Source organism: Pollicipes pollicipes, unplaced genomic scaffold (assembly GCF_011947565.3).
Source record: "Pollicipes pollicipes isolate AB1234 unplaced genomic scaffold, Ppol_2.1 Scaffold_3447;HRSCAF=4054_pilon_pilon_pilon, whole genome shotgun sequence".
Taxonomy (NCBI): domain Eukaryota; kingdom Metazoa; phylum Arthropoda; class Thecostraca; order Pollicipedomorpha; family Pollicipedidae; genus Pollicipes; species Pollicipes pollicipes.
The window spans coordinates 12,844,498-12,859,564 of record NW_023596297.1 but is presented as its reverse complement, the minus strand read 5'-3'; the positions used below and the strand labels follow the sequence as shown (position 1 = coordinate 12,859,564).

At 59.7% G+C, this 15,067-nt stretch overlaps 1 protein-coding gene across 1 annotated transcript; it reads left to right on the top strand.

Annotated features, from left to right (window-relative positions):
- Positions 1 to 605: 605 nt before the first annotated feature.
- On the top strand, positions 606 to 10,944 carry LOC119092143 (PHD and RING finger domain-containing protein 1). The gene is made up of 15 exons (XM_037215119.1): positions 606 to 612; positions 1,090 to 1,235; positions 1,445 to 1,564; positions 2,355 to 2,687; positions 3,306 to 3,459; positions 3,577 to 3,656; positions 4,254 to 4,352; positions 4,386 to 4,874; positions 5,004 to 5,960; positions 6,009 to 6,333; positions 6,517 to 6,656; positions 7,493 to 7,793; positions 8,338 to 8,453; positions 9,856 to 9,984; positions 10,441 to 10,944. Exons 1-15 carry the CDS (start codon positions 606 to 608, stop codon positions 10,588 to 10,590), a joined length of 3,546 nt encoding a protein of 1,181 aa, XP_037071014.1. The 3' UTR covers positions 10,591 to 10,944.
- Positions 10,945 to 15,067: the final 4,123 nt, after the last annotated feature.

Below are 15,067 nucleotides of genomic sequence, written 5' to 3'. Positions count from 1 at the left end.
GGGCAGTGGATATTGCCACAATCATCAGACACCATCTGAGTGTACCTCAGATGATGATTCAGATGCTCAACCAGCAGAAGGTCAGTACTCTGCCAGTCAGCATAAGTGTGAGCATTGTATGGGTAGCAGTTTTCACAGAACCTTAAAATTCCATTTTTGCATGGGTCTGATAAATGGGATTTGAATCATAGCTATGGATCAGCATCAACAAGTAATTGTATAGGCCTTAGTTAAACACATGAGTTGTAAGCAAGAAGCTCTTTTGATATCCTCATTCAAGAGACATGTTCAATGAACATGCTGCACTTATCCTGACTCACCATATTTTTGGCAGTCATGGCTCTTTATGGGAAGGCTTGGGATTATAAACTGCAGTGGTAGGTTTCTTGTCTCATGGCCATAGGGTGCAAGGTCATCTCCTTCAACCACATTTGCTTTTACCTGGCAGCCATTGAAATGGACCCTTGTGCTGCCTTTAAACCATGTATCTGTGTGCCTGTGTTGTCCAGCCTTGAGTAAGGTGAGGATTCATAGAAGAGATCAAATCACTCCTTATGAGATCAGGCCACATTTGACATAGAGAGCAGGGTTGGGTAAGGACAGACATGATGGGTACCATATTTTGCTGTCGGTGATGTGTAGGATGGATGTGTAAATAGCACAAACCTTTCCAAGCTAAACAATTGTCAGTAGTAATCAGAAAGCCAGAACTTTTGAGCCACAGACCCCAAGAAACTGTGAAATGAGAATATGAGATGCTTAATTTCACATGAAGGTGTCCTGTAAGCACCAAGGATCTTAGAGGGTTTTAGGGTGACAAGATGTCCAAGCATTGAACCCTTGATATTAACACGTTCTTTCCAAAGGTATCAATGGGCCTCTCTCATGCACATCATCTGCACCAGGGCATAAACTAGGCAAGAGATTGTGTGGTTGACCCATTCTTTGAACATTCACTGACAATTCCAATGCTGCAAACAGTAATTATTTGTTTATAACATACCATGTGATCAATGTGATGGTTTGGTATGGTTATTGTCATATAGATATCACATAACTGTTGATGTGTTGCCTGTTTGGATTCCTCAGGAGTGGAAGCAGTGGCAGTCGGCGGCACTGGTCGTGTGCCGGATGTCTGTCCCATCTGCCTGCACAGCCTTCGCGGCCGCGAGGTGGCGTCCCCGGACGTCTGCCAGCACGTGTTCTGCCTACATCACATCCTGCAGTGGTCCAAGGTAGGTCGGTGCTGCTGGTAAGCCATTTTCTCTGGCATAGGTGATTGACATAGCCTGTTGCCATATCCTAGTTGTTGCCATGACTTGTTCCGCCCTGCGGCATTCCACGCCGCCCTGTCCCCGGCGTTCACCCGGCCAGCCGCCATGTGCCGGCCGCTGACCTGACCTGGCTTTCTGAGCCGGATGTACTGACCTGACCCCGGCCGCAGGTGGTGACGCTGTGCCCGGTGGACCGGCGGGCGTTCTCGGCGCTGCTGGTGCGCCGCTCGGTCGGCGGTGCAGTGATCGGCACCGTGCCCGTCCGCCAGAGACAGGCGGCCGACGCCGAGGCGCCGGCTTGCGCCGCCGTCCGCCGCCCGTCGCCTGCCGACGCCGCCCTGATGGTACGGCCGATGCAGGGTGTGCCGTCTGGCGTCCCGGCGCCGGCAGAGGCGTGCGGTGTCTTGTGTCGGTATTTAATGGGTGATTCCATGAGGTGCAGTCGTGAATTGAAGAATTTGCGAACATCGTGTTATTGACCTATTTATGATTGTTTTTCGCTTGATTGCTCGAAGTCGTCGGTCCCCCGTGTGTTTGTGCATGCCTGGGTTATCTGTGTTGTACAGTATCTACGAACATGGTCGTGTGTGGCATTGTTTCTACCAAGATGGCGAGCGCGACTGCCTGCCGTAATCCGTGCATTGAGCGGCGGGGTCCCCGCAGGTGCCGATGTCTGTCACGGAGTCAGCCGAGCCGGGACCGGCCAGCGATGACAGCGACTGGGAGGGCGCGGCCGGCGGCGGGGGCGCCACGCGGTGCCGGGCGCGCTCCAGCCGCGCCGCCGCCCTGGCGCGCCTGAAACAGCGCGCCATCGGCCGGCCGCCGCCCGCCTCCTACTCACGATTACGGCGCGCGCGCAACCCCCGCACGGTGCCGCTAGCGTGCGCCGCCGGCGTGCAGCCGGTCGGCGGTGGCCCCGGCGGAGAGCGGCTGACGCCGCAGCAGCCTGGCACGTCCCCAGCCGACGCGTACGACCAGCGGCCGGCCGGCGACCTCGCGGCCCGCCCGCAGACGGCCGCCAACGGAGCTGGCGGCGGCGCGGCCGGCGGCCAGCCGCCCGCCCCCATGGGCGGCGGCGAGGGCGGCCCGCCGACGACGCTCAAACCTGTGATAGAGGACGACCGCGACCGCGAGCGCACGGACGAGGCGGTCGACGACGACCCGACGGACGAGGAGTCCGGCTCTGAGCAGGACGAGGGACTCGGTCCCGAGCGCGCGGACTCTACCCTCGATCCAAAATCGGCTGTCGAAGGCGACGCCGAACCCGTAGAAGAGGACGTCGACCTGGATCGGACGGAGGACAGTGTCGACCCCGTTTCGGCAGACCAAGGTGTTGATGGCGATGAGGCGGACCTTTATGCCGACCGCGAGCCTGCCAGTCCGGACGCCGCCCAGGGACCGACGGTTTCTAATGTCAGTCATGGGGAACTAGAAGATGCCAGTCAAGAACGGAAGGACGATGTTGACGATCCAGAACATGTCGATGCTGTGGCTGATCCTGCGCGGGTAGGTGAGGTTGTAAAGCCTGAACGGATAGACGAAGACATGTATTCGGAGTTGGCAGACATAAGCGCCGACCCTTGGCGGATGGTCAGAGATGTTGATTCTCAGAGGACAGAAAAAGACATCGGTGATGAACATATAAACGAAGCGAAAGAGCAGGTAGGCGAAGACATTGATTCAGAATCGATAGACGAGGATGTCGACTCCGAGCGAATAGCTGCCGCTGCTGGCACTGGGCTGGTTGCCGCAGGCGTGGATTCTGTACAGATCGATGAATGCATCGATTCTGAGAGCGCAGACAAAGACATTTCTCTAGAGCAGCTAGATGTCGGAGTGGGCCTAGAACGGATAAGCGGGGACTTAGACTCAGAGCGCACCTTCGGAGGCGGTGATGCCGAGTGGGTGGGCGGATCTGGTGACCCGGAGCGGAGAGATGCCGGTCGGGACGCCAGGGGCGGGCGGCGCGCCTCCAGCCCGATGGACGCCGCTCCGAGCGAGGGTGACACGGGCGACGCTGGCCCGCCTCAGAGCCCTGGTCAGGAGCAGGACGACATAGGTGACCCCTACCCGCCCGGCCGCGCCAGCCTCGAAGGCGACGCTGGCCCGACCCAGCGCCCCAGCCAGGAGGAGGACGTGGACCTGTATGGCGATATCGAGATGCCGGAGGACAGGGCGTCGGAGGGCGCCTCCCCGACTTACTCACCGGTCACCTCGGCGGCCGGCTCGCCGTCGGCCTCCCCGTCGCCGGCGCGCGAGCCAAGCACTGAGCCGCCGCTGGGAGTGGCTCACGGTCCGCCAGGCGTGCAGGACGCCAGCGACGTCTCCAGCGACGAGGACCTGGTGATCGACGAGGCCGGCCGACCGGTGTCGCCCGAGCTGGTGCCCAGCCCGGCCCCCGCCGTCAACGGGCCGGCGGCCGGCGCGGAGAGCTGGCGCCCGCTGCCCGTTGAGAGCATCTCGTCGCCGGAGAGCTTCGGGCCCGACCAGGAGGAGGCGGAGGAGGTCGAGCTACCGTCGCCACCGCCGCCGCCGTCACCCCTACCGCCGCCGCCGGAGCAGGAGGAGTTTCAGTCCGTGCGCGAAGAGGCGTCTGCGGCCGCCCCGGCGCCCTCGACCGCCGACGCGCCGGTGGCGAAGCCGCTGCTCAGCCTTGACACAGAGCAGATCTCGGACAACGAGGAGGATGGCTTCGACGATGGCATGGAGGAGGGCGAGCTCCCGTCCGAGCGGCCGCCCACCCCGTCGCCGCCGCCTCCGCCGCCTCCAGCGCCGCCGCCTCCCGCCCCGGCGCGACCCACCGATTGGATGGACGCCGACGACGAGCTGGACCAGCCGGAGGGTGACTTCGAGGAGGGTGAGATCCCGTCCGAGCCGCCGCCGGAGCCGGCCGAACGGCCAGCGGTGGCTGCGGAGGAGCCGGTGGCCGCCACGCCGCCGCCACCACCGCTGACGCCGCCACTCTCGCCGTCCAATGAGGCGCCGCCCGACGGCGATTACGAGGAGGGCGAGATCGTGGAGGAGCGGCCACCGTCGACGGACGAACGGCCGCCGTCGGCGGACGATCGGGCGCTGGAAGTGGCCGAGCCGGTGGCGCCGCACGGCTCGCCGCGGCCCGAGCAGGCGCCGTGCCGCTCGCCGAGCGACGAGCCGGTGCCGTCGCTGCGGGAAACGTCTGCCTCCGGCAGCTTACAGCTGCCCATCGCCGCTGACGACGCGCCTGACGTGGACGAGGACATACGCGACTTTGTCGTCAGCGAGAAGACCATCACCGGGCTTGGGCCGGACGACGGCGAAGAGGTCGGCTGGAAGAAATTCTCGCGTAGCGCGCGCGACCGCAACTACCGTGATGGCAAGCCGACCGACCGCGCCATCGCACGCAGCAAAGAGGTGGGTGAGCCGAGGCCGGAGCGCAAGCGTTCACCGCCCGCCGACGGCCGTAAGGGCAAGAAGCGCGATATCCAGCGCTACGACGTGCGCAAGGTGATCAACGAGCGGAAGATGCGCGCCCAGGAGAACCAGGAACGTTCGGTGCATTCGCGCCGCTCGCGCTCGCGCTCGTCCAGCTCGACTGGATCGCGCTCGCCGGCGGCGGTGCGGCGCCGGGACTCGTCCCGCGGTCAGCGGCGGCGCCGCTCGGCCAGCGCGCCGCGCTCTCCCAGCCGCCGCCAGCGCGAGCACAGGCGCCACTCGCGCGAGAAGCGCTCGCCGCCGCGCCGCGAACGCTCGCGCCACTCGCCGGCGCGCCATTCGCCGGCGCGCCACTCGGCTTCGCGCCCCTCGCCTTCGCGGCATTCCCCGCTGAGATCGCCGCTTCAGAAACACACCACCTCGCCTGTGAAGAAGGTCAAAGAGAAAAAGAGGAAGCGGAGTGTGTCGCCGTCGCTGGCGCCGAAGAAGATGAAGAAGAAGAAAGACAAGCTAAAGAAGCAGAGCAAGGAGGAGAAGAAAAAGAAAAAGAAGCGCGCTAGGTCCCCGGTTTCTAAGGCTGTGATCGCGGATGGCGATAATTTGGTCGTCAGCGTGAACTTCTCAAAGGATAGAGACCGCATGGGTACCAAGAGCCGCGTGGTCCGCCACGAGGGGCGCGAACCGTCGCCGGACTTTAGCTCTATCCGAGAACGACCCACTCCGTCCAGGGACAGACGGTCACCGATCCGGGACAGACGGTCGCCAATCAGGGACAGGCGGTCGCCGAATAGGGACAGGCGGTCGCCGATCAGGGACAAGAGGTCGCCGATCAGGGACCGCGACCGCGACCGCGACCTGCCACGCTGGGAGCCGCGCGAAAAGGAGCGCCCGAAGTCGGCGCGCGCCAGGCCGACCGAGCGCGAGCCGGACCCAGACACCGACCGGCTGCGTAGGGACGCGCGCAAAGAGAACAAGGACCCCAAGCAGACGGCGCGCGGCGAATACAAGAGCAGGGCGGACAGTGGCAGGAGGGCGTCTCCGTCGCCGCCGCAGCCGCCGCCGCGCTCCAGTAAGAGAGCGCGCAGTGTCACGCCGCCTCGCGAACGCAGGAGCCCGAGTCCGCGCGCTAGGAGCCCTGCGGCGCGCCCGCGGAGCCCCAGCCGGTCGGCGTCGCCGCCGCGCAAGTACGCACGCCGCTCGCGCTCCGGCAGTCGTTCCAGCTCTTGGTCTGGCTCGCAGTCGTCGTCATCGTCTTCGTCGTCGAGCGGCTCGCCGGCGCCACGCCGCCGGCGCTCGGACAGCACCGCGCGGCGCCGGCCGCAGCGCAGCCCCGACGTCATTGACCTGGACGACGTCGTCGAGCTGTCTCCACCCAAGGCCGAGCCGATCATCATCACGGACTCGGAGACGGAGACGGAGACGGAGCCGGCCGTGCGTGTGGTCGCGTCTACCACCGAGCCGGCCGTGCCGGCGCCGCGGGCCGCGCCCCCCTCGCGAGCGGCGCCGCGGAGTCCGCGGGGACCGAAGACGCCACCGGAGCCGGTGGCCCCGGAGCCGACCGTCAAGTTCTCGCTCAGCGCGAAATCGGCGGCAGTGCGGCTCATTACCAACCCGCTCGGCGAGGCGGACGACGAGCCGGAGCCGGAGCCACCGGCACCGCCGGTGGCAGCGGCGCCCGCCGCGACTGTGACGCAGGCGGCGTCGCGCGCGGCCGCACCGCCGGCGGTGTCGCGCGCGGCCGCGCCACCGGCGGTGTCGCGCGCGGCCGCGCCACCGGTGGGGTCACGTGCGGCCGTGCCGCCGGCGGGGTCGCGCGTAGCCGCTCAACCAGCGGCGGCGGCGCCTCGCGGTCCCAGCACGCCGCCCGAGCCGCCACCCTCGGATGCGTCCGAGGCCAAGTTCGGCGACCAGTACGACCCGTTCGAGCCCACCCACTCGGGATCGGTGACGCCCGACTCGCCGCCGTCGCCGGATGCGGCCAGCCCGGAGCCGGCGCCGCGGCTGGGCGAGCCGCCGCCGCCGGCGCCCGAGCCGCTGCCGCCGGCGCCGGCCGCGGCCGACCCGACACCCACGCCGCCGCCACCGCCGCCGCCGCTACCCGCCGAGCAGCGCGACAGGCCGACGGAAAAGCCGCCGGAGCCGCGCCACTCGGCGGATGCCGAGCAGCGCGCGCCCGCAGCCGCCGCCACCGCCGCCGCGGTGAGTGTCCGCCGGCCACTGGTACGGTTTTGGACAGACGCTGGCTGGCAACGGTCGGAACGAGCTCGTGTGATGTTTGGGCGTGACGTGCAGTTTAGCAGGTGACTCAGGCAGGACGTTTCTGTGAGATGTTTGGCTGCAAAACGAGTTTACCGGTGAACAAGCATCCCCATTAGTTAGCTGGTCGGAATGGAGCCTTGGAGGTCCTATCGGAAGACCGTTTGTTCTTGCTGCGTAACGGCAAGCCGTGAATTGACTGCATGTAATTCTTACTTAAATCTCGAAGTCTACGTGCGCTACACTATGTGCAGCTGTAGGCATCCACGTGCTGTACCTGTTGTAGTTTCACTGGTGTGCTGCTCCTATGATGCACTGCCCTGACAGCCGTGATCATATCGTTTCGTTGTGTTGGGCAGCCTCCTAGCCTCTTCGCGGGCCTGTCGCCGCCGTCGGCCGTCGCCACCGCGCTGACCGGCCTCCTGCCAGACACGTCTCGACCGCCACCCAGTCTGCCGGCTGCCGCCGCCGCCGCCGCCGCCGTGGTCGCCGCCGCCTCGGCCGTCGTGGCGGCGGCCGCCACGCCCGCCGCGCCTGCCGTGCCGGCGCAGAACGGACAGCGCGGCTCGGCCGATGTAGTGGATATGGACATTGACTCGCCCTACTCGCCCGACTCGCCCAACTCGCCCGACTCGCGCGAGGGCGACGACCTGTTCGAGCCGCCGCGGCCGGCGCGCGGCGCTCCGCCGCCGGCTGGTCGCTCGCGCCGGATGGACCCCAAGGATCGGTTCGAAGCTCTGTTTGGCACGAGCCACGCCAAGGGCGCGGGCAAGGCGCCGCCCGGCAAGACGGCGGGCAAGGCGGCCCCGTCCGGCCGCCGCCCTGCCGCGCGTGCACGGCCCGCCAAGCGACGTGAGTCGGCCGTCCGGGGAGAGCAGAGAACGAGAGGTCTGGGCTGGGAGCGCTCGGCGTGGCGTGCGGGGAGGGAGAGGGTCTCGGCTGTCGTGAGCCGCGCCGGGCGACTGCAAACGGGGCGTACCGACTTCCGTCTGTTGCGTGGGATTTTCATACACGCTCGCGGTTTGAATTCCGTGAAGAGGGGCGGTTCCAAGTCGGAAAGTGATGGGATGGTGCTTGCAGTGTGAGGTATCATGTGCTACCGGCTAGTGCTGCTATATCACACTATTTGCTATTCTTTGAGGAAGATGAAATAGCATTGCGAAATACTTAACTTGTAAATCCCTGCTTGAAATAGTTGTTCACAGTGAAAGAGATGACGTGCCACTTTGAAACTCTACTTTTTACACATGGGATTTACACACGGAACTCAGTGATTTAAATACTCCGAATGTGTCTGGGTGTGACTGCACGATTGTATAACTGCGAGTGCTCGACATGTTGTGCTATTCTCAATGCGCGTGTAGAAGCGTCTCTAACCTGTGTTCGGCATTGACAGCTGCTGGTAAGGGTGGTTCGTCTACTGCGACCTCCACCGCCGCCGAAGGGGAGGAGGGCCTCAAGGTCATTGACGACGTACCAAACTCGGCCGTGGAGATGCAGGTAAAGGAGAAGGTACGCTTGGCGCTTCGGTAGTGCGTAGTTTGGCCAACCTCTCCTTGTAGGCTGCAACGCTAGTGCTTACATGTTTTGCGCTCACTTAAGCGTTAGCAAAATTACGCACAAGCGTAAAGTAGAGGGTCACGGCGTGACGTCAGTAAAACGAGGCAAACGTAGTTCAGGTGGCTAGGATATTTTGTTTTGGGGTGCTTTCGATTTCAATATTGACGACTTCCTCGTTTGTTTTTTTGGACCAAGTGTTGGTTTAGCACAGGGACATTCTGCAGGGAAATTGTGCCAACAGGGCTTTGGCGTACGGAAAATTATGTTCTCAGTCATGTATTTGTACAGAGTTTTGGAACGCATGTCTGAGAACGATCGAGGTTTCATTACGATTTGCTATATCCCAACTATTTTGCATCCAAACACTGTTGAACGTGCATTGTTGGCTGATTTGACTGGCGTGGAGTGACGCTAGGTGCTCGGTGGGAGGTAGTGTTCCGCTGAGCGCCAGCTAGCAGCTTGTGTTCCGCTGAGCACCAGGCAGCAGTTGGTGTTCTGCTGGGCACCAGGTGGCAGCTGGTGTTCCGCTGAGCGCCAGGTAGCACCTGGTGTTCCGCTGAGCGCCAGCTAGCATCTGGTGTTTCTCTGAGCGCCAGCTGACGGGATATCCAACAGCGCCGGCTGAGAAGCTTCCCACACTCAGCCGGTCGGCGCCTCGGCGTGCTAGTGTGCTTACCGCTGCTGATGTGTAGTACCCCCAGCCCTGCCTACCAATATTTCACGCGCACTGTACTGTCGGCTGAGCCTCTGGTGTCCGCAAGTGAGAGACACTGATTGGCTGTGTGCCCCGCCCCATGGCGTGTTGATGTAGAGGTCGGGCTGTGCCCCAAGCCCCGTCTATGGCGTCATCACCGTTCTCCCTTTCGACTTATTTCAGCGTTGTTGGTTGTTAATTGTTTGCTGTCAGCTTCCGTAGTCGACTGGCGCCCATACGTATCAGTGGCCTTGTTTGGAGCCACAAGTTGGCGCGACGCTGCTGATTTTCCCGCTTGCTCGCAGCAGGACTGAGCTGGTTGTTTGGGACGTGTTCAGTCTCTAGCTGTCGGTGTAAGCCTGCTTTATGTGGAGTTCGGCGTCTGTCACTTCTCAAGATTCTTTCGCTTTCTCGTTGTCAAGAATTCTGCTCCTCTCTGTATTCGCCTTGCAGCGACATTACCTAAAATGTCTACGTAATCGACTGACCAAAATCTATCAGCCGCCTACCAGTGATGACATCAAACTAGTGACGCGTGACGGCGATGTGCGTACGGGCCGCTCAGCTGACTGTTTTGCTACGCACTGGTACCCGGTACGCCTGCTGGGGCCTCACCAGGCGGTGTGCGTCGGCTGACGGTGGGGGTGCGGTCGCTTTCAGTTCCTGAAGAAGCTGAACCGACAGGAGCGGGTCATCGAGGAGGTGAAGCTGGTGCTGAAGCCGTTCTACCACAAGCGCACCGTCACCAAGGAGCAGTACAAGGAGATACTGCGCAAGTCCGTGCCGAAGGTGAGGTGGAGGGGCGGGCGCAGGCTGGCGGTGACGGGGCTCGTGAGGTGCGACCTCCGACGTCCGGCCCTCGTCGAGTCGCCGCCTGGCAGCTGGGCGCACGTGGAGTGCCGTCCCACTCCGGAGTGCCGGGCGCGCTGTAACGTGGCTCGTTCGAACACAGGGGCGACAGCTGCCAGCAGCGCTGCCACCTGCGAGTGGTGGCCGTGCGGATCGCTGGCATGAGCTCGTCTTTGTGCCATGCTCGTGTCTGCGGGACGTGGCTGTCGGACTGCGCGTTGTGCGTTGTGTGTCGCAGCGTACCTCCGCTGTTGAGCCGTCTGGCAAGTGCTGTGTCGCTGTTGGATCACTGTCACGCCCGACCGTCTCGCGTTCGGTTCCAGCGCTGACGTGGGTCATATACGACGTTGGTGTCGCACTGAACATTTCTGACCATGTAATACATCTCCCTGGCAGATCTGTCACAGCAAGTCGGGTGAGATTAACCCGAAGAAGATTCACTCGCTCATCATCAGCTATGTGAAGAAGTGCAAATATGTCAACAAAAAGAACAACGTTGTGGTGCCCAACGCTAATTCGTCTACGCCTGCGAAGACGAAAGTGTGACGCACGTGACGCGCTGGACGTTGACGAAATGAGTGCTTTTCATTAGTGCTATTTATATTGTGCATTTGTTACTAGATTTATTGGTGCGTGTTTTGGACGTCGCAAGTCTCTGTGGCCGCCACTGGGCGTAAACGTTTCGGCCAGGGCCATGGTTTGAGAATAGTGATGATTTTGACGGGCTGTGCGGCGCGCGCATCAGTAACGGACCCGCGAACCGTGCCGCGTCGGACCGTGCAAGCCTCACCGGTCGTATGTGCCCCTCCCCCCCCCCCCCCCCCCGCCTCGCGACTCGGGCTAGCGCGCTCTCGGATGATGTGGACGGAGGGCAGCTCAGAAAGGCCAGGAAATACAGTGTTGTACAAATGATGTGTTGATGGGAGCGGGAGGTCGCCGTGGATTGATCTGTGTTGTGCCATGGAGTAGCCTGGCGCTGGCATGCAGCCATGTTGGCTGAGATGACCGGTTTTTGGAAACGTTCGAGGCGAACAATGCCTCAGGATCTTTGTGAGCGCTTGAAGTGCCATTACCCAGTCGTTGATGTACACAGCCGAGCTGGTAGCTATCCTCGAGGAGCTCTTCATTAAGGTTGGTGACGAGACACATTTGATTTTTTCTGACTCGCCTAGCAGTCCGTTGGGACGCCTCTGTCAGTCAGTCGGCTGAGGCCCCCAATGCCGAACAGCCTTTTATGTACCGATTCAGGCTTCATGGCCCCTTTCCCCAGCAGAGTCAACGCCGGGGCCAGAAAATGCGAACCAGAACGCCTCTTGCATTGGTGGGTGTCCTGAAACAGGGGCTCTTGTGCCGTTCAGGGGCCTGCACTCCTAACGGGGAGCCTGTGTGGGTAATGGGCACCGATGGACCAGGGACACATTTCCTGAACAAGGACAGACACTGAACTCCAAACGTCGAGGGGCCTCTGGAGTTGGTGCGGGCCTCTCAGCAATGAAAGGAGATATAAAAAGGACGATGCAAAGGCTCACAACCGCAATGAAACAAAGATAAGGCCCTGTGTCAGTCAGTGGCCCGGTACCAAACGAGGGTCCTCCACACAGTTTCAACTACTGGCCCATAATACGAATTTGTGTCTCGGTGGCAATGGCTGGACGCCCCGTACCGGAGAGAGCTCCTTTTGTGTCAGCAAGGTCAGACCCTACGTCGGTCCGGTCAGAGGGCCTGCCACAGCAAGGAAAGGACTGGCGTGGTGCACGTCGCGTTCTTCCGAAGGCATGAGATCGGCAAGTGGCAGGGGTGCAGTTTCACAAAATGATTTCGGACCGAACCGTGAAAAATGACCAAAGCTACCAGCAAAATACGCCAACAAACAGGGTTTTCCACAAATTTGACACTTCCCAAAGTTGGGGGCCCAAGCGGGAGGGGGTGGGGTGGGGGGGGGGGGGGCTGAAGCCCCCTGCCGCAAACTGGAAAGAAAAACGGGGTGGAACGGAAAGATTAATTAGCTCCTGACAAGCAATTTCTACCCGCGTATTTCCAGTATAAATTCCATTACCGGAATTGCAAGTTACAGCAACACGAGCAATAGAGATTACGCCATTGTTTCATGAGTTAGTGGTGCTGTGCGTGCTAATCCGTACCGACTTCCAAGCATTAACACGTGCTCGGGTGGCCGACTAGATGCCCTTTTACAGAGTGTATTGACCTGTACGTTAACTCACTGAGGTCAAAGCTTGAGGTTCCTAGGTCATGATCTTCCGGTCAAAAAGGTCAAACAAGGTCAAGCTCCAGATTGGTCTCCGAAGTGCCCCCAGAACCTAGATAACAGTTTCTAAGCAAAAGGTCGCATTCTCATTCAAGGTCAGTGACCTTGTTTGACCTTTGGAAGGTCAAGGTAACCAAAAGCATACAAGATTGCTTTGAGTTTTGAATTTGACTACGCGACAAAGATTAACTAGGCAGCATGTTCCTAAAACAAAATTTTATAGTTCAGTGACCTATTCTGACCTCTAAGAAGTCCATGAAAGACGTATAATGAGCTTCTTGCTATCAATAAACTCGAAATGAGCACCAGAAACTATCCCATACAGCAAGCCCTAGAGTAACAAAACAGGTTGGTTTTGACCCTGGTGTGACCTTCATACCTGACCTTAGGCCAATGTAACTTGCTCATTCAACTGTTGTGTTGCCTAAGAAAGCATCTCAGAGACGTACGGTTTCGTCTAATACTCCGTTGTCGAATCAGATTGAAGGATTCCCTGGAAATTGCCTCCGCTGAAACCATGGCCTGACTTTGACCTGCCATAGGTCAGCGACCTTGCAAGTTATATCTAAATTTTTGATGTCCAACAATCCGCTATTCAATTTTCTACAGCTATGCAACATTTGGCGCGGCTACGCCGCGCCGTTCGGAAACCATTCAGGAAAAACCTTCGGGGGGTCAATTTGACCCCCATCCGGCGTGTTAAGGTGAAGGTCGCACAGCTGAAATGTACGATTCGGGATACTATCCACACGCCTACCAATTGATTTCGTGAGGCGTTCGAAACTGCCACTCCGATGTTTGGCCGTTTTCCACCACCTGTTGATGCCCACTGGGTGTCGGCTGCCAGGTCGATGGCAGCGGAGACTGCAACGCCCAGCGCCGGTGTTCGTACTCCTAGACTGCGAGCGCCCATGTTTAAAACTATTGTGCGTAACTTCTAGCTGATTAATTCTGAGGAAGAGATGAACTTCTCCACATGAACAAGAGTACGGCACATTAATGCAAATTATTGGCTTTGTTTCAATCCACGCCGGCGTTCAATCATTGAGGTCATCCATATTTTCGCAAAAGTCCGAGAAAATCCAGCAACGCCCCTAGCTGTTATCCGTTTTATTGAAAGAGCCGAGTAAGCCATTGCAAAAGGAAAGGACAGCGATTTATTCTGTGCAGTCATTCAATTCCAGGTTGATATTATATGTGCATCCAAATCCATGCACAATTGTATTTCTGATAATTTTGGCTTCTCTTCAAGTCAACACAGCTGAACATAAAAATAAAAAATTGCTCGCTCAAAACGCAGCGAGATACACCCGGCGGACAACACTTGAGGTACGATTTGAAGGATTGGATTTCCTGCTGTTTTTCCAGCGCCGCCGGTCCTTTTTAACCGCGGTGATCCTTTCTCACGGTTACTGTGGCTGTGACCCTGGCCGCAGTGTCCATGAACCCCTTGATAAGATCCCGGAAGTTGTTCCAGGTCAGCGCAGCCAATAGGGTGGCACCATTCCTCTAGGCCCACTTTTTTATTTTAGGGCCCAGATGGCCGTTCACAGAAAGCGTAAAATAGATGTACACTTTACCTCGGACAATGCATTCAGTGACATCCATCGCAATTGAGCAGACAGGTGCAAGGCAACAGCAATAGCAGTTGAACATGTCTGGACACAGCCGAATGATGTGATGCAAACGATGTTATACAAATACAAACGATAAGGGCAAGGCTGAAGTGTGAGTCGGACAAATTTGCCGCTGACGCACACGTAAGTAACTGACTACGTAAATATAAAACCGCAGATGAATCGTTCCGCTTCAGCGCTATGAAGAGCTATTCATCGAGCTCGCAATCACGTTTCACAGTTGAATGGCCAGCAGATGTAAATCTGAACACGTAACCCCCGCATATGCAAAGTTGGTAGCAGATCACTGAAGTCACCTCTTTGAGATGTGCGAAGCAATGTGCATGATAAATAGTTTTGAGGACAGTAGCAGTAAAAATACGCATTCACATCAACGCTGCCTTACCTTCGTCTCATGCTCGGAGGCCACGCATTAAAGAAGCGGTTAACTGAAAAATGATTTAAGCTAGCAGCATCGGGATAACGTGGCCTATTCCTGGCCGTTCTAGGATCGGCTTCGCTGTGACCGGGTCGGCCGTTTTAGAATACGCCGCACTGTAACCACGGGGCCGTTCTACGATCAGCCGTGCTGTGACTGATTGACTGGGCGTTCCGGGGACCAGCCGCGCCGACTGACCCAGCCGTTCCAGTCTCGGCCGCGCTGTGACCGACTCGGCCGTTCCAGTCTCGACCGCGCTGTGACCGACTCGGCCGTTCCAATCTCGACCGCGCTGCGACCGACTCGGCCGTTTCAGTCTCGGCCGCGCTGCGACCGACTCGGCCGTTCTAGGATCCGCTATGTTGCGACCGACCCCGGACATTTCGCTCAGAGCCGTGCTATAGCCGGCATTGGACCGTTCCGGGATTGGTCGTGGGTATGACTAATCCGGGGCTACCGGCTCATCCGGGTGGCCGGGGCCTACTGGGGGCGGACGAGCGGCGCCGCGATCTCCGCCTGCCCTGTCTCACCGGGTTCGGCTGGTCGAGGAGACCAGCGCACGCGGCTCCTGGTTCAGTGCACGACCAGTCGCACCCTGCCGTCCCCGGACCATCCGCCGGGTCCCTTCTCGCGCTCCGGTTCTCTTGTGCCGTCGGTGGTGGCCGCTCCCACACTCAGTGCTCGAGCCGTTGGTCGACTAGC

What these genes read in the sequence shown, in the direction of transcription:
- LOC119092143 (XM_037215119.1), top strand. An exon ending in CCGACTCGCCGCCGTCGCCG is followed by an intron (nt 6,657 to 7,492) that starts GATGCGGCCAGC and finishes GTGCCGGCGCAG; the next exon opens with AACGGACAGCGCGGCTCGGC. An exon ending in AGATGCAGGTAAAGGAGAAG is followed by an intron (nt 8,454 to 9,855) that starts GTACGCTTGGCG and finishes GGTCGCTTTCAG; the next exon opens with TTCCTGAAGAAGCTGAACCG.